A 26,206-nucleotide genomic window follows, 5' to 3' on the forward strand; every position below is an offset into this window, starting at 1 on the left:
ATGTCAACATCCACCACCAGCTCTTCTAATACTGCTATTTATCGCCTTCAAATGTGCATTTTGTATATTTTTGTACTGTATTTGCTTTTTTAAAACCTATTTAAGAAAAAATATATTAAATAAAGTGTTTTTTCTCCCTTAATTTACAGTGATCCAGTTATCTTGCTATTTTCTGTAGCACTTCATTTGGGTGAGGCGGATCTCACAGATGACAGGGTGAGAGACGGGGCTTTCCCTGGTATACTGTCAGCAAATCGCAGGGCATTTATAGACAAACAAGGAAGCCGAGAAAACACTCGGGTAGAACATACAAACTCCACATAGGAAAATTGAACCTGGGATTTGAACAGCGATTCTCAGAAATGTGAGGCAGAGAGAATCATTAATTCCATCGCACTGCCCTCTCCTCTGATCTCGCGACAAAATTGGCTTGTCAAATCGAGGTCATGATGAACACAGAGCCAATTGATTCCACAATTTTAATATAAAGACAACCTACATTTACAATAAAAACACTTTTTATGCGACAGGGCATTTCATAATAGTTTAACATATGGAGTCCATACAAAAAAGGTACACAATTATGACAGAAAACCTGTGAATCGGTGTCTTGGAATTGATTCTAAATAATAACATGAGGTTAGTTATCAAACCATTTGTTTTTTCTCATACCGGAGCCTTTCTCGCTGTTGGAGAGAATTTTCTTCTTGTACTGTTCCACCATTCTGTCAAAATTATCACTGCCCCTGTTCCTCGAATTCCTCATTGCTCCTTTAGTCTACAATGAGAGTAAAGAAAAACATAAAATGTATATTTACTCTCATTCAAAACATTGTTACCAAGCAGAATAACTATGCAGATAACTTAATTAAAATGAATGAAAATACATTTACTAGCTACATATTTTTATACACATTCTTTAATTTACTTGTTTGTTTCAAAGACAGCCATTATCGACTCATTTTCAAGGGGGCACACATTACAAATAAATCCAGTATACAAAATAATTAAAGATAAATTCAGGATTTAAGACAAAAACATTGATAGTACTCCATAAAAAAATGTTGATTCTAAAATATAGGTAAGGTGCTTTATAAACCTGATTTCCTCTTCGAGTGCTCTTCTCCATTTGCTGCGTTTGCCTCCCTTTTCTACTGACTCCATGCTGAGCTTTCTTGGGAGGCGGAGCCCTCTGCTTCCCTTTGTCACGCGCTCTGGAAGAATTCAAAAGCTCGTAAGGAGTCAGCTTTTTAGTTTGTCAACAATTCATCACTATGGATGCAAAGAAAGCACTTTTTTTCAGACCATGTTCCGAGTACTATAATACTTCCAAATGAGTACTCATCGGTATTGAGTAACAACACTTGATAGCGCCATTACTTCTCGCAAGTGCAATGAAAAGGTGATTCAGCTTCATCAAACAGTCGCACAAAAACACTCTTCTGTTGAAAAAAAAATACCACTAACAAGTTGCCATTCCTGATAAATTAACTTTAATTTACATATTTTCTCTATCACGCTTCACTTATAAATGTAGGCTGGAGCACAAGACATTTCAGTTATTTTGGTGTCTCAGTCTGAGCCCTAGTGAGCATTATTTAAAAGGCGTATTTACAAAAGATGAGACGAAGAAAAACAAAGAACAAAACGTCTGACGTGATGCCATAAAAACAATTCTGTTTTCAGAATTGGAGCATCCCTGCATATTGCAACAACTGTACCTGATCTTGGGTCCTCGGTGGGTCGAGAAGGGCAGCACTTTCCTCCGCTTCTTTCCGTTCTCCAGTTCCACGTGCTCCACTTCGGGCTTGGTCAAGAAACCGCAGTGCGGGTTGGGTTTTGGTTTGTTGTGAGGAGCTGATGCCGACCCTACAAGAGCGGATTGAACAGGGCCAAGAGACGGACATTATGGACAAACGTGTCAGGACACTTGGCCATAAGACATACAGGAAGTGATAATGCAAGAAAATGTAGAGTGTGTTCATCTATGAAGTTTTGAGGTTCAAATTATTCTTCAGAGTCATTCAGTATTTTTCTTAAAACCTTTGTCCCAGTTGTGTGTACATTTAAACATATACGTACATATACTGTGTTTCTTTATTTACAGTTTTGAAATAATTTTCTATATTATGTATTTTACATGCATCTACATATAAGTGCCTTTCTTCAATGTTATTTTTTCAAATCTTCAATTTTCCCATTATTTTTGGATGCTTTAATGTTTAATACTAATTGTTATTTAGATTTTATTTGGTTTTATTTTTCTAAATGGATTCATTACTTTTTAAAACATTCACACATTTACTTTTTTACATTAACTTATTACATTACATTTTGCTTAATTAAATTATGATATAAAAATATTTCACGACATGAATACACATTTCAATGATTTGGCCTAATTCTCTTACGTGTATTTGTAATTTATTTATGTATCATTTTGCATTTTCCCAATTAACAAAATACATGTGTTTTAATAGAGCACAATTCTTTTAACTTTTTCAACAGTATTATTTTATTCACTTTTTTACTTCATCTTTTTGTCCTGTTGTTAACTGGCAACCAGTCCATTGTGGGAGATGCTTCATTACATGACCCAACTGGGATTATACAATACAGAAAATGGACAGCTTTTAGTTCTTGGAATAATTTTCTGCTTGTGTTTATTAATGTTTTTTTTTTTTAATCAATGACACTGTTGTAGATCTACCTTGTTTGGTTCCTTTCCAGTCTCTGTTCGCCTGAGGTGTCATTTTGCCTTGTCCACCCTGTTGTCTGAAATTCTGTTCCTGAAAAAAAAACAATCAATTAATCAATTGAGTTTAAAAACACACGAACACACACGCAATAAGCCCACCTTGCTTTTTTGCTGGCGCATTTCTTTGAGCTTGAGCTTGCGGGTATCTTCCAGGGAGAACTCCACAATAGGTCTCTGGAATGTGGCAAATCATAGAAAAATACACTACTTAATCGATGAGGCCCCGTCGTGCCTGCTGATGCTTATCAATTCTCCATGTTTACATATCCTGTTTAATGAAACGAAATGATACGCATGATAGAATTGGTAAAGCCACAGATATACTTGCATTATTATTGTGATCTGCACTTTAGTTTGACTTACTGATTCAGAGTATAGTATATACTTTTATTCACACCACACCCTAAAGAAACCTTGAGGCAAACCTTGAGTCCGCCAAAGATGTTGGGGTTGTTGTTGAGGTAGCGCAGCGTGGACAGAGCGTGCTCGTGGTCTTGAAACTGGACGAAGCCATAGCCCAGAGACTTGCCCGTCACCTGACCTTTCTCGGGCTTCCTGTCATACATGACGCGACACTGGGAGAAAACATGTAAATACATATTGGTGAGTATAATTAACAAGACTGCTCTCTTGTGGACGTTTTGTTAAACTCACCTCTGGTATCCTGACGCCTTTGACGCTGGCGAACCCCTGCAGGCAGAGTGCGCGCAGCTTCTTGTTGTCTACAGATTTTGGTAGGTTGTGGACGCACAGACGATTCTTGGAGACAAACACGCTCATGTCCCTCAGCTTGGCCCTTTTTATATCTTCAAACTACACATACATGGCGATTAAAGGAATGAATGAAAGCCAAAAATGTTCATCCTCTTGCGAGCATTCACTCACTCTGGCTCGCTTGATCATGTCTGCTTCGGACACACCCTCGGCCACCTTGCTTCCGGCACGGATCACTGAAGGAAGACATCAAATTAATATGTAGTTAAATTCAATTCAATTTGAGATTAAATTTTTAAATGTTTAGATGTATTCGTAGTAATTATTTCAAAATAGTTACAAATGTTCAAATTAAATCATTAATATGGAATAAATTGTATATTTAAAAAAACTCACATCCTTCTCTGGCCAGATACAAGTTCCTGGTGCCTTTTTGCACTTTGACCTTTTTGTCCTTCAGCTTGGCAGCGTCATCTCTGCTCACAGCGGCCACGATCAGCAGCTTCCTCCCGTCCAGTCGAATTCCACCGTCCTGCATGCGACGAGGCACAGACATGATTAAAAGGTGACTGTGACACTGGAGGCAAAAAAAATCCAATGCTTACTTCTGCTGTATCTTGCGCTGCGTCGATGCATCTGTCCGCCGCCTCTTTGGCTTTGAACTGAGCGAAGGCACAACCTGGAATAAAACAGCCGAGTCAAGTGAAGAACATGAAAGAGCGCGTCCCAAATAATCACTTTTGGCTCAACCTTTCGAATGGCCCGTGTCTGAATGGCAAACAATCTTGATGTAGTTGATTTCCCCATACTGGAGCAGAAGTTCCTCCAGGTTTTCTTCTTCAGTATCAAATGACAAGTTTCTGAAAAGTAAGAAGAGTCTGAGTGAAGGAGATTAACAACAACCAAGAGAAGAAAAAAAGAGCAAACCTGATGAAAATGGTTCTGCCTTGCCCCACATCTGAGGGAAGTGTTGTCTTAGACTTCTTTTGAGCTAGTGCAAATAGAAGAATGATTAAGCTTTTTACCCACTTTTTAAAACAACTCCAATGTGCTGTCCACCTATATTTTGTGTTGCTTGACTGTATAATACTGCCGTCTAGTGGCCAAGGTACGCACAACAGAAGGAGGAGGCGCCGCAACGAATTGATCATGACGCAGTTTACTCTTGGCATACCATTTTCATTTTGTTGTGATTTTCTTCATGAGAAAAGTATATTAGAGTGGTGTTCCTTTATTTGTTCATTGTAAAATATCAACTATACCTGATTGGTGGCCATTGCGCTCATCCTCATCATTCTCATCTTCATCCTCATCCGAATCATCCTCATCTTCATCCTCATCCGAATCGTCCTCCTGGGACTCGTAATCTATTTCATCCTCCACCTCACTATCTTCTTCTTCTTCATCTTCTTCATCTTCATCATCTTCATCGTCTTCACCATCGTCATCACCATCGTCATCATCTGACATTAACTCCTTGCTCTGTGATGCAGATGTTTTTGTATTGACGCTGTAGGCACACAACCAATGCAAGCGACTTAAGCATACAGAACATACATTCACGACTTGATAAGCAGAGTAATGATAAAGTGCTGCCTCCACAAGTGAAAATTAAATCCAGCAGCAATTTTTTCCTGACACCCAGGACCGTCATTGGTGGAATAAGAATTAAGTAGATTAATGCAGCTCTATCATCCATCTCATTTTATCAAGCACCGCCTCCTGCTGTCGACCAAAAGTGCTGGCAAAATTTGGCCACGTTACATTGGCAATTGCGAGCCAAAAGGGCACGTTGATATCACTTTCGGTCAACAGCAGAGGGTGGTAGATTGTCATAATTTATTAATTCCTCTCATTTTGGTGACACGCATTTGAGACCCCTACTTCTTGTTGACTGGTTGTTGCTTTTCCTCTTCCTTGTCTTCAGCGCCAGCCTCTTTGTTCGTTGTAGTCTCTGTGGAATCAACAAATAGACAATTACTTCTTTTAGGTACGTTTATGAACTTGGCTTATCATAGACCTTATCAACCACGACATTACATGTACTTCCGGGTGGCAGTAGTTCCGATGGCACTAATAATAAACAAAACCTTCTATGACATCCAAAGAATCTACTGGATTTATCTGAGGAAATTGAAACAAACCTAAACCTTTTGAAGTATATCTAGCAGTAATTTTGCGCATTAGCTGTCGTCACTCAAATTCCTCACATTCTGCCACCCAAAAGTACCCTGTTATTGACAACATTTATGAAAAGGGCTACAAAATTAGAAATGTGACAATGATCTCTACCTTTAGTGGATGTCCCCTGCATAGCAACATACTTGTCTTTTGGCACAGCCCAATCGACAGCCACTTGGCGGCCTTAAAATGAAACAGCGAGCCAACATGAATGCAGCCTTAGAATGTTGAAAAAATACAGTTACTTCAAGATATAAACAAGAAATACCTTTAATTTCCTTCAGGTTCATAGCTTGAAGCGCTTTGGATGCCATGGACACATTTTTGAACTGGACGAATGCAAAGCCCCGCATCTTACCATCTGTTGAAAGGCAAAAAAAAAAAAAAGTCAGTAAGAAAAAAAGTCAAGTGTACCTCATATGTTCAGATGAGTACATTTTATCACATTTACCAGGCTTGAGAGGTATTTTGGCTTCAAGCACTTCTCCAAATTCACCGAAAACCTGCTTGAGATCTTTCTCAGAGCACTACAACACAAAACATCATGTCACCAAAAGACTTCTGACATGAGCTGTGAAAGAAGCAAGATGTACCTTAAAACTGAGATTCCTAATAATGAGTCGAGCTTTCAGGATTGTTTTCCTGATGTTTTTAAAGTTTTCCTCAGTTGCCTTTGGTGGCTGTGGCACTGCTGGCACTGCTGGCACTGCTGGCGCTGCTGGCGCTGCCGCATCTGGCTCTTTTGCAACTGAATATCAGAAAATAAAAAAATAAAATACATCAATATTAGATATTACTATGTGTTTATGAAGCTCTGGGGCATCATGCACACCTTTTTTCTTTTCGTCCCGTTTGTCCTTCAATTTCTTCTTGGCCACCGAAACAAAAAGCTTCTTTCCATCGTAATCTTTTATGTCTTTCAACGCTTGCTGTGCATCGTTCTCCATGGCATACGTCACATAGCCAAATCCTCGACATGTTTCTGCACCTAGTTCAGAAGAAGACAGGCATGTGATAAATCCAGGGCTGTAACGAACGATTACTTTATTGGTCGATTAATCTGCCGATTATTGTCAATTTATTAATAAATTGGATATAACAACAGGACATTATTTTAAACACACAGTCCAGAATATGCACAAACCTAAAATGATTGGGATTCATTTATTTGTTCGGTCCATCAGAAAATTGACAAAAATGTAGCTCATTGTTTTCCAAATAAAAAGCAAAGTTATCAGTCTGCATTCATCGAGGCATGGAGAAACAATAACCAACAACACTCATGAATTTGAGCACTCGTTAAGCAAGTTACCAGTGTGTTTTCTTGAAATTGAAATGTAATTGTTTTAGTACATGCTCAAATTTCCCATTAAGAGCCAACCTTCTATTTTATGATTTATTCGTTTAATCCCATCTAATATTCCCTTTATTTCCCATTTACAATCCTAGTTTGATAGGCCAAAGAAGGACGAGTTCACCTTTCTCTTTGACCACGAAGCACTGCTTGACAGGACCAATCTCGGAGAAAATTCCCTCCAGGCGTTCATTCGAAGCTGACGCCGGCAACCCCTTGATAAACAGCGTACGAGTTGCCATGCTTGCTCTCTTCTGCCTCGTTGACGTTAGCACGATAATGCAAGGTTAAAAAAATAGCAACGGTATGACTTCCCGATCGGTAATAAAATATCAAAAGTAAAACCACTAAATATACAATATTAATTATTAGCGCGCATACAATGTTAAATAGATGCAATGTCTGCAACGAGCACGGCCAACTTTAGTCGCATGTTTACTTGACGTTGGTGGCCATCTTGGAAATGAATTGCCCCGGAAGTCATCAGCAGCATCTTCTTTAGCGTTTATTTCTGCGCACGAATTTGGTATATATCGCCATCTGTCGCCCACGGTGGTGAAGCGAGTGTGTTGTCTTCTTTTCGCTCGGTTTGTCCAGTTACGGGACATTGTTTCATTAACGTCGTTCGTTCGTGCCACATTTTGAACCAAAACAATTAAAACGTGCTCTATTCCTCATTTTTTATTCTATTACTACAGGATCTGTAGACATGGAGAGTAGCGTTGACTGACTCGAGCGACTCCCAGGTAGTACATTAGCTATATATAATTTTAGCTCCTCTCTTACGTCACGGGTAGCGTGGCCGAGCGGTCTAAGGCGCTGGATTAAGGCTCCAGTCTCTTCGGAGGCGTGGGTTCGAATCCCACCGCTGCCATTACATTTTTGTAATAGTTAAGAATTGACTGCAATCGTTTATACATTTTAATAGTAGTAAAGGAAAAGAATAAATGAAATTTGACGCTCGTATACATTCCATTTTATTTGGGAAATAATGTACAGTACATAAGGCGTGACATATTTCACAAACCGGAAATGTAAATAAACATCAAAGTTTTCAAGACACATTCCGTCCACCGTACATTCAATTGCATTTAATTCAAGAAACCAATCAAACCACTGTGGGAAACAGTTCCTGACAATGTCAATAGTGCAGTTGGAACTCCGTAACAGCATTGCTGGCAATAAGCGCATAACAGCACAAGCATGTTCCATTCTCCATGGCAATATGCGCATAACAGCACAAGCATGTTCCATTCTCCACAGGTTAACATGCTAAGTAGTCAAACCACTTTGAGCAAACATCCAAAAGTAAACTGTTCACTGGAAATCTTGGTTTGAGCAGTGAAATTATGCAAATAGTTTTAGCTTCACACTCACTTAATCCTACAATTACAACTGCAATTTTATAGTGTAGTAATTAAAAAGATTAATAATCCTTCATCACACAGATAGAGCAGCACCTTGAAAGTAGTTTTTTTTTTCTTTTTGCCGTTCCCACTTATTAAATTTAAAATAAATAGTTTGACTAGTATTGAAACCTGAGAAGATAAGTTCATCCTAGTAATAGAAATTGGAGCAGATTTGGCATGAGAACTACATTTTGGCCTTGAGCGGAACAAGAGTGAGCGAGTGGAGGAAGGTTTCCAGAGTGTCGACGTACTCTTGCGGGTGGGCCTTCAGGTGGCCGGCGTGTTTGGAACTCTCCCATTTCTTGGCAGTGAGGGTTACACCGCGACCCCGCCAGAAGTCGATTACTTCCTCCAGCGCACACGGGTCACTCAGCGGGTCGTTGTCACAGTAGAGGAAGAGAGCGGGGGCGGTGACGGGAGAATTCCAGAAGACTTGGATGCTCCTGTTGTAGTAGTCGGTGGTTTGGCGTTTGAACGTGTTAAAGTACAGGAGGCTCATTTGTTTCACCGTCGTCTCCCAGCGTGGAAACACGATCTTGGCCACACCTGATTACACAAGACAACGCTTGCTTAACTGGACAGTACCCGGTCTGACACCATTGATTGAATAACATGATTAGATGACAAAAAACTACAACACCATGAACGTGTACATTTCTAGAGGCGCAACTGACCTGAAGCCATCAACTCCACAGAGCCTGCCACCAGACTATCATAGATTTGACCTTTGATCCTCTGGGTGAGTGTCTCGTATTTCTGCGGGTCCTCGGACACTAGAACCAGCAGCTGTGAGAAGGTGAAACCGCCGATGGAGAAGGCGTGCACAAGCAGTGGCCGCGATACAAAACGGTCACTGTGCAACAACTCCAGCAGCTTCTTGCCATGTTGCAAACTCCAGCGAGGCCATAGGAATTCTTGCACCTGCAAATGAAGAGCATGAGTGGACAGACGGATGGATGGATGGATGGATGGATGGATGGATGGATGGATGGATGGATGGATGGATGGATGGATGGATGGATGGATGGATGGAGGCGGACAGATAGATACCTCGCTCTCGACTACAAGCACATCAAAGCCGGTGCGAAGGTAGAGCTCACAGTACTTGGCCACGGCCTGGGGACGCGCTCCCAACCATGGCAGCATAACTGTCAGAGGTGTCTGGTCCTCGCAGGTGTGATCCCTCGGCGTGGAGGCGACATGTTCGCTCATGTAGAAGGTGACATTTTTACCAAGGCGGTGACTGGAGAAGCTTCGCCGCAAGATGCAACTGGTGAGCATTTCTGATGCGGTTGCCGGTGGACTGATGGCAACAGGCTCCAGAGGGCTTTAGAGACATTATTGTCAACTACAAATGTGAAATTACTGGGAAATTGAATGAATGATGTTTCAAGTACTTAAGAGAAAGGTTGCACGCTTTAAAAAGAAAAACAAATCAACCGACTGTCAAGGACGTGCTGCAAATGACATCTACGGATGTCAAAAGTTGCTTTGACCGCCCTGACCGCCCTTTTATCATTAACATTACAATGCACAGCATAGTTAATGCGTTTATTATTGTTAGTTAACATAGTTGTTAACATAGTTAACATAATCAAGTCATTTCCGGGAAGTCAAAATTAGTTAAGGGAAGGTCAACTCAATGAATGTTAAGTTCCGTGTTACACATCTTAGACTTGATTGTATACCTTGTCGACGACGACACTCCGGTCTGGCGTTTGCTTTAATTAACAGTCGAAAAGTTCAAAAACTTTTATTAGGGACTCGGATACCGTCTTGACAGGACACCCAAACATTAGCACTCTTCCTTAGCGTTAACTTATTGTATTAGTAAACCCTGGTTTAATTCTGAAAGGCTTGGGAGATAGTTTTGTTTCTTAGCTGTAAACATTGGTACGCACCATCTCTTTCTTGTGGTCATCACAGTGAACGCGATCTAGCCCTGAAATAAACAAAACAAATATGTTCAAACCCAAATAAGGAACCCGTTTCCAGTTATCAAGTAAAAGTGCGGCATTGTTAGAGAGTAAAGCTTTCCTAATAAGACAAAATGAGGGTCAAATAACACAACGCGTAGTTCATTCTTCCTTGCTTCCATCATCTATTCCGAAGCGCAATGCGGAAAAAGAAAGGGAAACCAGACTGTCGTCCGAAATAAATACTGCTTTTGACACGTTTATTCAAAATCATATGGATTTGTCACGCATTAAAAGTTGTGAGACTGAAGGAAGATTGCGGACGGAAAATGAATAACCACTTGCCTCGTTTGGATGGTCCTCTGACTTTTGAGTCTACCACTGTGGAGCGTGAAATCAGCTACGACTTTAATTTTAAAAAGGACTGTTTAACTGAACAATATCGACTTGCACAATAAAAGCCAAGAACTTTACGTAACGTGATGTTTGTTCCTGGACCTGAGCGTCGACACGCCAGGAAGATGTCAAGACGTCACCCCCTCGTCACAAACAGAAAAATATAAGCTTTCATCTGCAAGGTTACGTGAGCGATGTTTAGTTCACGTAGCACTTAACATTCTCCTCAGAAACCTTTATTGGATCTCTCTTGGTTTACCTGCAGGTTTAGCGCCAGGTGTCGCACATTGGTGCCTGTGACATATATTTTGAACACCAACAAAATAATAAAAATTCCAATGTTACTAGAGCTGTTTGTTTCAAATTTAGGATTACATTAGAAGATGAAGTGAAATAAAAATGTGTTATTTCAAAGTGAGCTACAACTGCGTGGCCTATCGTGACCTCTTAGATATAGTCATTTCATTTTTCAGATTTGGGCAACTACATGAAGAAAGCCAATTTTGCCACATGCCCTTTGTTGTCCCTATCTTTGCTTGTGCAGCTTTATTGCTGCAACTTGTTCTCATTCCCTGTGGGACCGACCCCACCCACCACCAGGGTCCCTGTTCACTTTGTCTTGCAGGATTACCATTTATCCAAACAACCCCAATGGATTTAGACCACCAAGTATTAGACACCGATCATTTGGTGGCATCTCTCGCTGACCTCATGTGTTTAGCCTACCATTGTTCCTTTCCGGTCGCCTTACTCACGGCTGGCTTGGTGCTTTCCTGTACCCTCCCTGGCTCGCTCAACAACGGATGGATCACACGGAAGGAAGGTCACGTTTTCGCTGCACTTACCAGCTGTGTAAATCCACTGAAATGTCATTAAATGTTTCTGTTGCTGTCAATGGTGGGAAGTATTTGTATTTTGTTCCATGAGTATTTTAGTACAGACTGTTAGGCACTTTTGCCATTTGTCCTTGTTACAAATTATGACCACAAATTATGGACTATGTAGAACAACTATTTTAGAACATCCCAGGGAATTGAATTAGGCCACGAGGCCAGTATACCCCCCCCCCCCCCCCAACACCCTACATATGAGCCAGTTTCTGATGAATAGATCCTCGCTGTTTTTCATGCCAAATCCAAAAACTGGGCATATTAACGTCACTAAGTAGTGTCACTCATTGGTCGAGGATACCTGCTTCGAATTTGAGCCCAATCAGATAGATTTCTGTCAAAATACAAGCACTGACTAATGATATTCACTCAAAATAGTTTTTTCCAAACCAAAATGACTGACTTCCTGTTTGAGTTCGTGCACGAGTTCTTCAGACTCTTTCATGCAATCAGTTGTGATAAACATCTTCACATCTTTCACCCAATTGGGGACTTTTTTTCTCTCTTTCCAGGGGGGGCTGAAATTGTGTTTTGTTCAAGACTCCTGAAATTCACATAATACTTTTTTCAGGCATGGTATAAGCACCAACAAGAAAACCAGAGCGCTTAGAACTTTTTTTATTCCAACAAAATATACACAAAGAGTAAATCTTAGTTTGAGAACCTCTGCCTCATGTCTCTTGTTTAGGTGTACTAGCAGTCTTCTATACAAGACTACTGCTGCGACATCTCAACATGCCCACCAATAATTATAATCGTCAGAATAATTTTAAAATGCAACAATGTGAGGATTATCACACACCTCTGCCTAACCCACTGCCATTATTACGCAATTATTATGCTTTGCTATTCAAAGAGAGCTTCTTTGGCGGAGCTGCGTGTCTGGCACTTTAGCACAAAGGCCACAACAGCATCAGCTGTCAATAGTATCCAGCTCTGTGTATTGATCATTCAACAACAGTTGGCTACCGCAAGCTTTTGTGGCGGTCGGTTGACGAGTCGTGTCATCTGACATGATTGATTTGACTTGACTGCGAACACACATATAGACAGGGTTAGGATTTCAAACTTGGGCTCGTCGGTCAAAGTCAAAGTTTTAAATTAGGTTTTCAAGCCTGGGTTAGGTTTTCAATGTAGGGCTCAAGGTCAGGGTCAAATGTTTAAGTTCGGGTTTCAACTTGGTATTTCGAATTGGGGCTTCAAGCGAGGATTAGTCATTCAAATAAGGGGCTTGAAAAGGGTAAGAATTTCAAAGTAGGGTTCCAAGGGTTGGGCATTCAAGATAGGATGTCTAACTCGGCTTTAAGTTAGGGCTAGTTATTTAAAACCCTAACCCTAGTTTGAAACCCTAATGTGAAACTCTAACCTGAGTTTTAAACCCTCGTTTGAAACCCTCACCCTAGTTTTAAACCCTAGTTTAAATCCCTAACCCTAGTTTGAAACCCTGATCATAGTTTGAAACCCTAGTTTGAAACCCTAACGCAAGTTTGAAACCCTAAGCCTAGTTTTAAACCCTAATTTGAAACCCTAACCCTCGTTTTAAACCCTGACCCTAGTTTGAAACCCTAACCCTAGTTCAAAACCCTAGTTTGAAACCCTAGTTTGAAACCCTGACCTTAGTTTTAAGTCAGGATTCAAAATTAGGGTTTCCTGCTTGTGTTAGGGTTTTAAACAAGGATTAGGCTCTCAAGACAGAGTTTCATGTCAGGGTTAGGCACTCAGGTTAGGGCTTCAAATTAGGGTCTCAAGCCTTGGTTTGGATTTTAAACAATAGTTTGAGTTGAATGCAAATGGGGCAAATTGAAAATGTAGATCAACTGTCAATGTGCGGAGTGAGTGGGCCTTATCTGCAAGAGGTGGGGTCTACAACTGCGTGTGCGTGTGCGTGTGAGTGTGTAGATACAAAAAAAGCGCACTACGCTGTGAGAGTGCAGTTATGCAGCGATCCGGTGTTGGAAGCAGCAGAGTGGATTACGGATGAGGTAAGAATGCTGAAACAGTTACAATCTATTCTAGCTGTGCTCGTGTTTTTTAATGTCTGTGGTTATTTTGCCTCTAGGGGGACAAATTATCAATCCAAGATGTGATGTGGGAATTTACAGAGCCTCACCATGCTTTTTAAATGGAATCTTTACCTTCTATTATGGCTTCTCTCATTTCATGGCACGTTGCTAACGGGAGAACATCCCAAGGGATTCTCACGTAAAGCTTTTGATTCTGGAATTGAGGAAAACATACTCGGACGTTCCTCAAATCCATCTGTGAGTTGGGACTACGGTCGGCAGGGAGCTCTCGGTGAATATAGTGATCTCGAGGAGGCTTCGGAGACAACGCCATCACATCGAAGGGACGAGGAACCAGAGACTGTGAGTGCTGCAGAAGTTACCGCATCATTAGCTTCTTCAACAGATGGCATTATCTTGAACGTTTTCCCAACCGAGGAACCCGCTCCAGATCTTACATCCGTCAAGCAGAAAGGCACTCCACATGGCAGATCGGGAAGGAATGTTACAACATCAAAAGCTGCCTTTGAATATGTGATTCCAATTAGAGGAGCTAACACAGAGACAGAAAGAGGTAACATTTCTAGTTGACTATATTAGTGGTTTAACCGTAATTATATCACAAAGTATGATCTCAAAATGAATGACTTACACATTATTTTATTTTGACCAAAAAATGTACATACTTGAAGTATGACTCTCCACTAATGAACCAGGCTAAACTTACTTTGCAGCTTAACTAGGTGGGCTGGAGCAGCAGAGTGACCATGCGGTTAAGCATATCTGCATGACAATTCTGAGCTTTGGGATTTTGCTTCCTCCCACATCAACATGCATTCATTAAAGAAATTGAAATTTCCATAGGTGTAAATGGGAATGTTTATTTTTGTGTGGCAAAAGGCTGGCTGGGATCCGGAGTTATTCCCAGGAAAATCACATGGTGTTGTTGGATGAGAAATAGATAGATAGAAGACCAAAACTAGGATGCGTTCCATTTGTAACCACTAAAAATACTGAGCATTAGCATTGCTTTTTTTTCATGAGGAGTTGCATATCACTCGTCAGAATCTCTTTGAAATGATTCAATAACAACAACATACAACAACCACTCAGTATATTTCTATCCGGGCAAAATGGGAGCGGCGGAGAAGTCGATATTGCCTCACTCTTATGCGCACTCGTTACTTGCGCTTGCTCCCCACTCTCTGTGTGACCCACTTACAAGCCTGTTCTGTTTTATAATGGATTAACATCACGTACTCCACTTCATTTCTGTAGCGTACATCCCCGGAGAAGCTGCATCTTCATAGCAACAACAATCCTGGAGTCAATCCTCACAAGTCCAAATAAATCCTTTAGTCTCTCCTTTCAAAGGTTTCTGTGTTTATAAAATATTTGACATGTTTTCAGCAGAATCTCTAAAATATGTAAGAGCTGCAGCACGTTCACGCCTATTTCTATAGCAATGCTAAAATTAGCCTGTTTTGAGGGGGAGGTTTTGGGTTTTGTCACATGCAAATGAGTCACTACTCATCAGCCATGCATTTGCACATGCAACATACCACAAGTGGTGAGCTGATCCACATCGGAATTGGTCAATATCAGAGGCTCCACCCACTCCACTCCCTTGACCAGGCACTGGCAAGAAAGACCTTTCAGAACAAAAATCCAGTATAGCTCGGGACTGCTTGATGCCCATGGTTAACTCAGCTGTTCTTGTCATTTGACAGATGGGGTCCAAGGTGCTGACGATGACCAGCAACTCCCAAAGCCAAGTGGTCCTCTTCGGACATCGGTCACAACAGCAATCCCAACATGGACTCCCAACATGTACCAGGATGAATTTCCACCCAGTGACTCCCTGGATCCCGGTCTGGATCATAGTCCTGCCCTTTTTGTTCCTCTGTACTCGGACTGGAACACCGCCCTCGCCACGTGGGGATTTGCCTGGGAAGCTCACATCTACGGTCTTGGGTCTGTCTTTACGGTGTTTGGCCTGATCTCAGTGGTCTGCCTGTTGGGCCTGCCATTCCGGTGTCCATCTGGAAGCCACTACTTCACGCTGCTGCACTTGTTCCTCGGCGGATTCGCAGGAATTCAGGCTTTCGGCTTGCTCTATGACGCTTACAGACATCAAGACCGTCTTCCTCCTCTAAGCTCTCTGCTGCTCTCTCAGCTTCCATTCCCTTGTCTGATATCTGCTTTCTCCCTTGCCTTCTTCCTTCTTTCTTTGCGCTCCCGCAAGCATCCTGCCCTTTCACTGGCCATTTCCCCCTCGCTGTCTGCCCTCCCCAAACCTTGCCTCCTGCTGTCTTTATCCCTGGTGCACTTTGGTGTTTCCCTAGGCTGCATTGGTATTCTCCAGCTCTTTCACAGCATCCCCGCTATCGTCCTCCTCGTCCCTCAGGGCGTCTTTGTGTGCTTGGCACTCTTTCTCTCAAGCTCATTTGTCATCTTCTACTGTCTGGTACAAGTGGACACCAAACACATCTACAGGCTGGAGGACAATAGGGAATGCGGCGGATCTCCTGAGTTGACGCATCCCCTCAGTTGCCCTTTTGCAAAAGTGGAAGACTGGGGGCGAGCAGCAGGTGCCGGAGTCTGGGCTTCCGTGTGTTTGTTAGGATGCGGAGGCCTTCAACTCTATGGAATCTTACACGCTCTTGGTTTCGGCGGGGTGGAAAGCTACGGCTTCCTGCCCTGGCCCTGGTGGGGATATCAGATCGGATGCCGGCTGTGTGAGGCCGGAGTATGTCTTGGTTTGTCTCTCATCAGCACGCATCCTCTGTTCTGTCATAACAAGTCTTTCAAGGCTCATCCCAGGCCGAGGTCTTGGTCTCGACTGTCCTGTAGCTCGCCCTCGCGTGGGATGTCCTTGCCCTCTCCGGGGCATGCAAATTCAGCCGACATACCACCGAAGATGGTAGAGTGCGGTGTCACGACAAAGGGACAGTCGGAGGTTCTTCCGCTTGGTTTGATGGTGGATTCTTCCGCAAATGGTCTTGCTTACATCTCTTTACCAAACCAATCCCAGACTACTTCACTACCGACACCTGCGAGTCCAGTGCACAAGCCAAAAAATGTCAACTTTCAGCTATCCTCTCTGAGTTTAGGGGCTGACTCTACTGCGGACCTACGACCTCCATCTCCAATAGATTTGTCCCGCAGTATCGACCAGGCTCTCTTCGGTGAATCCCTATTTTCTCAGAGTATATTTGGCTTGCCGAGACTCTTTCCTAGTTCCTCCAGCCATTCAATGGACTCTCCTGAACAAGGCACATCGAAACAAGGGCCCGCCTCTGCGGACAGTTGTCTTTATCGAACCTCTTCCTGTGGAGAGCTGGACCAGGAGAACAATTGTAAACCTTCCCAATCTCTCGGTATACTGAAATCTCACAACAAAGCACCAGTGTCATCAGAGCAGCCTGATTGGAAAGGAAGCATTTCCGGTTCAACGCTGGCCTTGTGTAGCAACGCCAAGGAGACAAGAAAGCTACGCTCCAATTCCTGGGCCAACAGAGGGCAAAGCGTGGCGCACAACAACCTCCCACGCGCCATCCCTCACTTGTCTTACTACAGACGATACCGAACCTTGAGCGCCACCTCTAGGGATAGCCAGGGATCTGGACGACTGGCGGGGACTAAACACCTTAGCGACAGCAAGCAGCTAGAATGGGATCTGGTTGTGCAGGCAGAGTTTGTCAATGTTTGCAAGCAAATTGACACTTTCAGCATTTGCAGTGACACCATTGAACTGTAGTTTTACATATATATATATAAATTTAATTCATGATTTTATAATTTAATATTTTCTCAAGGTGGTGGTGACATTCACTGTGAATGATTCACATGACAAAATTAGGTACGCTTTTGCAATCTAATGAAATACGAGAGCAACAATTGTGTCTTTTTGTGGTAGCAATGCTCTGTTTTGATTGACACTGTCAGAGAAATGTATTGATATATTTTTTTCTACATAAAATGAGCAATATCTTAGAACAAGAGTGTGCGATCAGTGTCATCTATTTAATCAATGTGCACATTCCAACAATCATTCACACACACGTACACTCACAAAACGGGCCCTTCCACGGCACATACTGTTGAATTTGCACCTAACTGTGCAAGTGAGATGGTAATAAAGGAATGTACAATGTCGATTTTTCTCCAACAGTAAGCAAAAAAGAAAAAAACGTTTTCAATAAAATACATGTTTGTGATGCCTTCCTTTCATGATGAAATAAATTGTTACATTTTCAGAGCACAAATTGTTTTGATTTTTATGTACCTGAGTTTCTAGGCAATACACACTCAGTGGACACTTAATTAGGTACAGCTATACAATTGAATGTCACCTCTCGTTATTATACAATGCAGTTTTATGCCACTGCAAACTATAACAATAATAAGATTGTTCAATTAATATGAAAATATAGTATTATTATCATCTAAACGTTATAAATATTTTATAATATAATTCTTGAACTCAGTCGATTGTTTAGACCAGGACTCCTTTCAGAGTGTGGTTGGTTAGGTGACTTATACTCAGGTTCGACTTGTATGTATTAAAATTAAAATTGATGGCAGCAACGTCCGCTTCTAACTATGGAAACTTTTTTTTTTTTTTTTTAGTTGGATACAACTCACTCTATAAAGAGAGTACCGCATTGTATTGTGGCCAAAGGTAGGAGCCTCATTTTACCTTATTGTGTTGTAAAAAGTAAAACCTTGCTGAAATATGAAGGAGAGACTTTAATAGTATTTTCACGTGGGCGTCGTTCGTCTGCTCAACAGGGCCGGCGTGGGCACATCCGGTCCCGAGCGGGCGTTTCCTTTTCCTCCAGCCTCAGTAAAGTCGTTTCTCATAACTGCAAGTGAACAAAAATGTATGAAAATTGGCATATAATGACATCATCACACTGTACCTGTATGTCAAACTAATAATTCCTAACCGTTGTGCCAAGTGTGCAAAATGATCATTAAATTTCGACAAAAGTCATTAACCTTTTAGAATAAATAATGTATCTCTGGTCACCTATCTATGCCAGCAACAGATAGTGACAGTCAAACAATGAAATGGTCAGAAATTACAAATAACTTCGAAAAATATATATGTGTGGTTTTAATTTTTCAAATTTTTGTAAACTTATTTTTGTTTGGTGTATCTATTTTAAGTATGTGCCTTGGCTTGACGAGTGAGAAACAGGTCATGGATTGTTCAAAAACATGGAGAAAAAAGCAGCATGATGTACTTACATGGTACAAAGGAATATCTAATATGACAGCATGAGTAAGAAGAGGAAGAGAGAAGACAGTATGATGTTTCATGGCCATTGCATCCATCAATAGGACTGAATAAGATGAGTTCAAAACAGAGGAGTGGTTGGCCTCAAATTGGGTGAAAAATGCACACAATGCAAAATGAAAACTTTGAGGGTAAATGTTTCATAAAATAACTTACGAGTGAAGGCCGTGCACTCCGCCTTCCATCTGCGCAGACATTGTTCTCTTCTCAAACTTCAGCTCTCCAGAATACATCATCGAGCTGAGTTGAAAACAAGCAGTACCAAACTTTATCCAGAAGGTGGTAATGTTTGTCTTTGTTTCAAGTACGTTTAAGCCATATGACAGATGATTGCGTTCTAAGAATTTGACCTTGCAGCAAGTGATGCGAGAAGGCGAGAGTGTTTTTAATGGCGAAGAATAATCATTTAATCGCAAAATGAATTTGTTACTATGCTGAATCTTATTCTTACAGAGTAAGCGCGCTACTAAGTGTCCACATTCAGCAGTTGGTCTTTCATTATTACTTTTCTTACCGTAAAATTGACAAACTTTTAGCTCCGATGTCCTGGCAGCCATGCTGGATGCCAGCAATGAGGTACGGCACAAACTTCTGGATGGAGCCTTTGTCTTGGACTGACCCTGACACACCTTGAGCCACCTTCACTTTGTCTCCCTCGCTGGACACACATAAAAATGATGATGATGTCAAGAAATAGCATCATGTTTTTATACAGGAAAGAAAAAGGCCACCAAAACCCACCTGAAGTAGCGTTTCTGACTGTTGTTTTTCTCCATGGCATCCAAGGAGCCCATTCCTCTGTACTTTTTCAAACGCACTCCATCAGAAAAAAAATATTCTCCTGGAGCCTCTGTGGTCGCCGCAAGAAGTGAGCCCATCATCACTGAGTGTAGAAAATAATAGTCAGAATGATGGCATTTGCACACCGCTGCAAATTATTACCAGATTTAATACGTATGTTTTCTCAAATTACAGTCTCAATAAACGCTGCATTGTTACCTTCATAACTGCATTTTTTTTGTTCTTGTTCATTTTACATCGTGCATGTGTACCTGTGGATGCTCCCAGAGCCAGCGCTTTGACCACATGCCCAACGGTCTGAATGCCCCCGTCCGCAATTACGGGCACTCCAAAGCGGCGGGCATATTCTGCAACCTTGTACACTGATGTGCCTTGGGGACGCCCGCAAGCCATGACTATAAAGCCAAAAACAAAAGTTGACCATCTCTGGTGTCTTTGTCTTTGTGTGCTAGCCATCAATTCAGACAAAGTATGCTAGCCTATATTTCTGAGCCTGATGTTAAAGTGGGTTGTTTGTGTTGTATAATGAGACTATGGAAAACAGTTTATGGTTGTTTACATGCTAGCTGTTTGCACAAATCATTATTATTTACCTTCCTGGGTGATGCAGATGGAGCCGCAGCCCATGCCCACCCTGAGGGCATCCACACCGGCATCAATAAGGTTCTTAGCCTGAGCAGCTGTCACCACTAAAAAGAGACAACCAAGTGCCAACGATGATCTGTAATTGAAGATCTCAGTAAAGTAAAAAAAAAAAACTCACCGTTCCCACCAACCACCTGGAGTTCAGAGTACTTTTGTTTGATATAGTTGATCATGTTGATTTGGTAAACAGAGTTACCCTGGGAGGAGTCCTAGTAAGAAGAAATTTCCTATGTACTGCTTGTTGTTTTATTTACTGCATAAATTTGAGCTTGATCAAAGTGCTGTCAAACCCCACCAGGACCACCACGTCCACCCCCGCCTGCATGAGGAGGTCCAGTCTGTACTTGTCATCTTCCCTGGTGCCGATCGCTGCCCCGCAGAGCAGCTGCTTGCGGGAGTCCTTGGAAGCCAGAGGGTAGTCTCTGTTCTTCTTCAAGTCAGTCCGGGCGATGATGGCCACCAGCTCGTCACTGTCGTTGACGATTGGAAGCTTACCTAAAAAAGTAAAAGATGTTTAGGTTCAAGTCGTGATTATTTATCTTCTCCCATAGCACGTTTACCTTTTTTGCTCCGTTGTAAAATGTCATTAGCCTCTTTTAGCGTGACACCAGCGGGTGCGACTACGAGATCCTCCCTTTTTGTCATCGCCTATGAAAATAGGTCAGACTGAATCTAAATAACGAGATTAGCATTTCTTGGAACTCAATATGATAAGCTGAATACACACCTCCTCGAGGGGTCTGTCGTGGTCCTTCTCAGACAGGAAGTCAATGTCTCTGGAGGTCACGATGCCCACCAGCTTGCTTCCCATCTTGCCGGTCTCCGTAACAGGGATGCCAGAGAAACCGTGGCGGATCTTAGCCTCGAAAACATCGCCTACCGTGTGTCTTGGGCTCATTACCACAGGATCCGTGATGAAGCCCTGCTCAAATTTCTGACAAGAACAAAATATGTCAGAGTAAAAAAAAGCGTCAATGAGTTTTAAGCATGGTTTCAGAGGGCCGTGTTCTTCGTTAGTGTTCTCTGGTCGAACGAGTTTATTGGTCCAACCTTCCCCTGTTTGGTTTCTTTTCAACAATGACCAGAAAACCTAAAATATACTACAACAAAGAATGATATATGGTCTTGTTGACTATTCACACCTGACCAAAAAAGCACATCCATGGGGGAAAAAGCAATGTGAAAAGAAACCAAACAATGGGAAAACAAGAATAAAAATATGCAAATTAATATTTATTTATTTATTTATTTATTTATTTATTTTTCAAAACCTCATTTGCTGCTTGTAAATGGGGTAAATGGTATCATTCATATCTTACCTTGACTTTGCGCACCTCATTTGCCTGGAACTCAGCTGTACAGTTATGATGAATGATTCCAATCCCTCCCATCAACTGAACATGGCCAAACAGAGACAGCAGATACTTTTCTTTAGTATGATGCAATCAGATGGATAAACTGGATGAACAAAAACATGCCACAGAAGCACAAGGTGGCACTCACTGCCATAGCAATGGCCATGGATGACTCTGTGACTGTATCCATGGGAGATGAAATGAGAGGCGTCTTCAGGGTGATCTTCCGTGTTAATGCAGAGGTTAGGTCCTGCAAAACGGCGGCAATTGACGCAATACAATGTGAGTTTATCACACGGTTGCATGGTCACAAAGGTGTGTGCGTTGATGCTAGATGATTACATTTTCAAACACATCGCAGAGTTGCATCTGCAGATCATTTGTTAATCAAATGCTAGTTTTCTTTCAATGCATGCAATGTATCCAAAAGCCAACCCCAGATCATTAGAGACCAAATTCAAGCTTGAGGTTGCGGGACGCAGGTGTGCGATTTCAGTGGGCATCTGCTTTCAGACAACAACTCATGCGACGTGCTGGAAATCAGTTTAATGTCCCAGCTGAGTTTGCGAAGGAGAAAACATGGCAAGGATAATAAGCATGCGATACCACCGGTGCAGATTGCAAGAGTGACACAATGCAGTGTGGTTGATTTTTCACTAAATGAACTGCGGTCCATGGTTGCAGATACTCACCACCTCATCAGAAGTAAAATCAATGAAACCAGGCAGGATCAAGAAATCACTGGGAAAGGGAGACAAAATACAGTATTGTATGTATTTGAATGACCCGGTACTTCTGTTATGAATTGGCATGATGTACTGTAAATAAAACCGACTGGAGTGTGCTTTTTTTGTATTTTCACCAAATTACCTCAGACCTTTTGTCAATTAAGATTAAATCGTGACAAGTATGTCTCTTTTAAAGCTCGCTAAACATACAAAGTTCCCCTTATTGAAAATATTAATCTTCCAATCCAAATGGAAATACTCTCTGAATTTATCCTCTTGACACCGATAAACCCCGCAAACAGCCATAAAGGAAACAAGTGACCCGATTATCTCGCGCGCGCACACACACGCATGCTTTTAACATCCACTCAGCACTCAGTCATCCTTGAAAGTATGCGACTCAAAATAATCCTCCATATAGAACCCATGCAGATATGTTATCACTGACAAGATTACACAGTTAATGGAAGACAGTGCACAACTCCGTGTTGCACTTTCTATGTCAGCTGGGGAAATGTTTGCGGTGCGCACGCCTTGTTGGCATCCCTTACTTGTACGTCAGCCCATCCCCGATGGCAAAGAGCTGTTGTGCCGTCAATCCGTCCTCGGGAACGTAGCCTGTGCCTCCGGAGATCAAGTAGTCGGCCATGCTGAAATACAAAACACACGCTTAGAATTTGTGGAGCTTTTTAGAATAATTGTAAAAAAAGAAAAAAAGGCACAAGGTTGTGTGGCAGAATCTTAATACCGCTGACTGACCTGAACTGATGACAAAAAATTGTTGCCTTTGGGTTAGCCAAGATAATTATAATTAATAATTAATATTAAGTAATTTAGTGACATAATTGCTAGCCTATCCATCAAAACAAATGTCCACAGCACTAACTTGAGCAACATAAAATTGAAATAATTAAGCGCTTCCTCAATGATCATGTTAATTACGCTTGAATTTTCAGTCACTGCAAATCTGTCAAATTGATAGCGATTTTCCACCTTTACAAGAGACACTCCACTTGCAAGAATGTTTTTTTTTTGTCTCTCTTGACTTCTTTGTCCTGCACACATGCTTGTGCCAGATCCTCCTTCAAATCATCACAGAAAATGCTAACAAAAGGAATCTGTTTCCATTAATGGAAACTCCTTCTAACACACTTAAGACAGAACGCTCAGCGGGGTAAGAGGATTTAGGTGCGTGATAAACAGACTTGTAAATTTGCAGAGCAAAAGCAAACCAAGGGCGAAAGTTCACAGTAACATCAGGGAGCCAAAAAAGGATTGCAGAACAAATATTATTGGGTCGCTGATTGTAAGAGTAAAAAGTAATCGTATTGAGAATCAATATAATTGTCTGTCATTACAAGGCAGACAAAAACGTGGACAGTCATTCACATTCGCTACAATCGACAATAGAATCTTCAATGTCTGTTTTTTTTTTTTTTTACTTTTGTAGGAAGCCAGAAAACCAATGCAAGCCTCAAAACCTGGATTACTGATACCTGGAAGGTCAGAACTGTGAGGTGGATATGCTAATCACAAGGTCGCCATGGTGCCCAAGGCAATACCAATCCATTCACTTCCTAGGGTGCTTGTCCTCATTAGAGTCATTAGCAAGCTGGAGTCTATCTCATCTGATTTTGGTTGAGAGATACGGGACCACCTGGATTATGATAAGCTCTAGAGAGAAATCTGAGTTCCAAACCCAGAAACTTTGTGCTGACCACCTGGCCCAACTTTAATTTGCTTGAATGAGTTTGGCCTCAGGAAGGAAGTAGAGACCTAATTCCAGATGGAAAAAGTTGCTTTACGTTTCGGTGCAAAGTGATGTTCAGGTCAGTGCAGGCAGCAGTGCAGACTAACCTCTCTGGCTCATACCCGGCTTGGATACGCGTGGCGCTGTACCGCTGGGCAGCCGTCTCATGCCCGTGGCTGTGCGTCGTGGAGTGGGCGTAGTTGCCGCAATGGAGGGGCTGCTCCCCATCTCTGCTGAGCGGGCGAGGCCGTGCCGGTTCCATATCCCCCACAATCCTCCTGTAGTCAATCTGATAGTTGTCCCTCTCCCCGTCCCCGAAGCGTTCATAATTATGACCCTCCATCCCAAGAAAACCCTACGACCGTTCTAGGAATGCAATGTCTTGCGATTAGAAGCACGCATTCATAGCCAGCGCTTGGAGTGCGTGATCACACAAACACCTTTCAGGCACACCTGACATGGCCTGAAGCTGTCCTGTCATCTGTTTCGCCGCCATCACAGCAGGACCTCAATGAAGTTAAAGTGTCAATTTAAGTCCTTAAAAGAGGAATCTGAATCTGAGCAGTCTCTTAGTGTTCATCCTAGGGAAGACTTTTAAGTTATCAAGGAACGCATGTTTATTTCCCCTGTAAGGTCCCGGCGGCATGAGCAGCAGCTGAGGATGGGCGTCAACTCTCAGGCGGCAGGAGATCTGTCCTCCCTTGAGGTCCTCCCGCCCCGCAATATCGGTGCTGATTGGTTATTCCTGAGGTTATTCCTACACACAAGCTTCACGCTACTGTTCTCCTGGAGCCGGCGGAGCTTAAGTCTGTTTCTGACAGTCGCGGACGTCACTCTGCTTCAAAGAGGATTGGGAGCGTTAATGCAAAATGGGATGGAGCGAGGTGGGTGTGTTTGGGTGAGTGAGGCGGTTGGGCTGAGGGAGAGAACGGTCAAGAAGACACTTGAACCCTCCTGGGGATTAGCACGGTGTGAATGGGCGTGTTCTTGCCAAGCTCAAGGAGACGGATGTGTGAATGAGACTGAGGTCAAATCACACAATGTCGTTTGTAAGCAAAAAGTGAGCCAGTTGAAAGTTGTGGTAGTTTTGTTTAGTAGAGCATACGTTGGCACTTAAAAAAATTGCTTTAACATTTGGGGTTTTGTAAGACTTATCTGCTTACTTACCTAAAATACTATTTCTCATTGTCATAACCTCACTGAGGGTCAACAATACAGCTGAATATTAAAGTGAAGCAAGAATATATATTTGTGCTACCTCGGGTGCCCTCGACACCATCATCTGCAGGTGACTGCTTGTGACAGTTACCCAGGGATTGAACCAGAAAAGCCTCTTACTCTAGTCTCTCTCTCGCTCTCTCTCTCTCTCTCTCTCTCTCTCTCTCTCTCTCTCTCTCTCTCTCTCTCTCTCTCTCTCTCTCTCTCTCTCTCTCTCTCTCTGGCTCTCTCATAGAAACATTATTGATGTACAACACTTTGCAAAATTGTATTATTGTGCATATTATTATGGCACTGGAAAATGGTATAGGCTATGGTTTAAAAAATAATACATACTTGGGGTTGAATCACAAAGAGCAGACATACTTTTAAGAAAACATAGTAAGGATGAAAAATAAAAAGCATGTCTGGGGAAAGGAAAAATGGGAGAAAGACAGAAAGGAAGGTAGGAGGGAGGGAAGAAGGTAGGAAAATAAATATAGGTTTAAGCAATTAAAGAAAGTAAGGATGCAGATATTTAAAAAAAAAAAAAAAAAACTGTTGTGACCCAGAAGTAGGTGTCACTGAGGGGAAGGTGGGTGTAGGGACGAAGAATAAAAAACATTTTTTTTTTTTTTATGGTTTGTTGCACTTTTAACAAATTTATCGTGGTTGATATACTGTAGCATTTCGTCTAAGCTTTTTTTTCAGGCAGGCACTTGAGACAGCTTTCGGGTCCTTCGAGGTAAACAAAACAACTCATTACACTAATGTCAATTTGCCCGGTGTTAGGTACTATATGTA

The 26,206-nt window shown here is 41.9% G+C and overlaps 4 protein-coding genes and 1 non-coding gene across 10 annotated transcripts; 2 read left to right on the forward strand and 3 right to left on the reverse strand.

Moving 5' to 3' along the window:
• Positions 1–465: 465 nt before the first annotated feature.
• rbm28 (RNA binding motif protein 28) lies at positions 466–7,480 on the reverse strand. 3 transcript variants are annotated; one of them, XM_037253335.1, is made up of 20 exons: positions 7,132–7,480; positions 6,486–6,641; positions 6,247–6,401; positions 6,105–6,180; positions 5,922–6,014; positions 5,765–5,836; positions 5,357–5,426; positions 4,735–4,982; positions 4,400–4,463; positions 4,223–4,332; positions 4,078–4,151; positions 3,869–4,004; positions 3,644–3,708; positions 3,413–3,571; positions 3,184–3,333; positions 2,858–2,932; positions 2,711–2,789; positions 1,722–1,869; positions 1,100–1,214; positions 466–778 (listed from the first exon to the last, which is right to left on the reverse strand). In XM_037253335.1, the coding sequence occupies exons 1-20, from the start codon at positions 7,247–7,249 to the stop codon at positions 641–643; spliced, it is 2,301 nt and encodes a 766-aa protein (XP_037109230.1). In that variant the 5' UTR covers positions 7,250–7,480; the 3' UTR covers positions 466–640. The 3 variants fall into 3 exon arrangements, with proteins under 3 accessions (XP_037109230.1, XP_037109231.1, XP_037109233.1); XM_037253336.1 differs by lacking the exons at positions 466–778; positions 1,100–1,214; positions 1,722–1,869; positions 2,711–2,789; positions 2,858–2,932 and adding an exon at positions 2,950–3,081 and having other exon boundaries at positions 3,144–3,333; XM_037253338.1 differs by lacking the exons at positions 466–778; positions 1,100–1,214; positions 1,722–1,869; positions 2,711–2,789; positions 2,858–2,932 and adding an exon at positions 3,003–3,026.
• A 319-nt stretch (positions 7,481–7,799) lies between these two features.
• On the forward strand, positions 7,800–7,881 carry trnal-aag. The gene has a single exon. It is a non-coding gene; the product is annotated as a tRNA-Leu (tRNA).
• A 597-nt stretch (positions 7,882–8,478) lies between these two features.
• On the reverse strand, positions 8,479–10,429 carry si:dkey-5i3.5 (uncharacterized protein LOC565091 homolog). Of its 2 annotated transcripts, none has more exons than XM_037253353.1 (4): positions 10,105–10,429; positions 9,467–9,719; positions 9,091–9,337; positions 8,479–8,962 (listed from the first exon to the last, which is right to left on the reverse strand). In XM_037253353.1, exons 2-4 carry the CDS (start codon positions 9,695–9,697, stop codon positions 8,601–8,603), a joined length of 840 nt encoding a protein of 279 aa, XP_037109248.1. In that variant the 5' UTR covers positions 9,698–9,719; positions 10,105–10,429; the 3' UTR covers positions 8,479–8,600. The 2 variants fall into 2 exon arrangements, with proteins under 2 accessions (XP_037109248.1, XP_037109247.1); XM_037253352.1 differs by having other exon boundaries at positions 9,467–9,743; positions 10,105–10,425.
• Positions 10,430–13,500: 3,071 nt separating this feature from the next.
• LOC119123927 (proline-rich transmembrane protein 4) lies at positions 13,501–17,823 on the forward strand. 2 transcript variants are annotated; one of them, XM_037253334.1, is made up of 4 exons: positions 13,501–13,600; positions 13,678–13,984; positions 14,060–14,195; positions 15,352–17,823. In XM_037253334.1, the coding sequence occupies exons 2-4, from the start codon at positions 13,730–13,732 to the stop codon at positions 17,379–17,381; spliced, it is 2,421 nt and encodes an 806-aa protein (XP_037109229.1). In that variant the 5' UTR covers positions 13,501–13,600; positions 13,678–13,729; the 3' UTR covers positions 17,382–17,823. The 2 variants fall into 2 exon arrangements, with proteins under 2 accessions (XP_037109229.1, XP_037109228.1); XM_037253333.1 differs by having other exon boundaries at positions 13,503–13,600; positions 13,678–14,195.
• Positions 17,632–25,054, reverse strand: impdh1a (IMP (inosine 5'-monophosphate) dehydrogenase 1a). Of its 2 annotated transcripts, XM_037253343.1 has the most exons (16): positions 24,313–25,054; positions 23,007–23,105; positions 22,420–22,468; positions 21,876–21,977; positions 21,692–21,766; positions 21,100–21,306; positions 20,933–21,020; positions 20,668–20,867; positions 20,491–20,581; positions 20,321–20,416; positions 19,979–20,122; positions 19,668–19,809; positions 19,441–19,584; positions 19,083–19,166; positions 18,878–18,894; positions 17,632–18,489 (listed from the first exon to the last, which is right to left on the reverse strand). In XM_037253343.1, the coding sequence occupies exons 1-16, from the start codon at positions 24,546–24,548 to the stop codon at positions 18,386–18,388; spliced, it is 1,878 nt and encodes a 625-aa protein (XP_037109238.1). In that variant the 5' UTR covers positions 24,549–25,054; the 3' UTR covers positions 17,632–18,385. The 2 variants fall into 2 exon arrangements, with proteins under 2 accessions (XP_037109238.1, XP_037109239.1); XM_037253344.1 differs by lacking the exon at positions 18,878–18,894.
• Positions 25,055–26,206: the final 1,152 nt, after the last annotated feature.

This window comes from Syngnathus acus, chromosome 6 (assembly GCF_901709675.1).
Source record: "Syngnathus acus chromosome 6, fSynAcu1.2, whole genome shotgun sequence".
Lineage (NCBI taxonomy): Eukaryota > Metazoa > Chordata > Actinopteri > Syngnathiformes > Syngnathidae > Syngnathus > Syngnathus acus.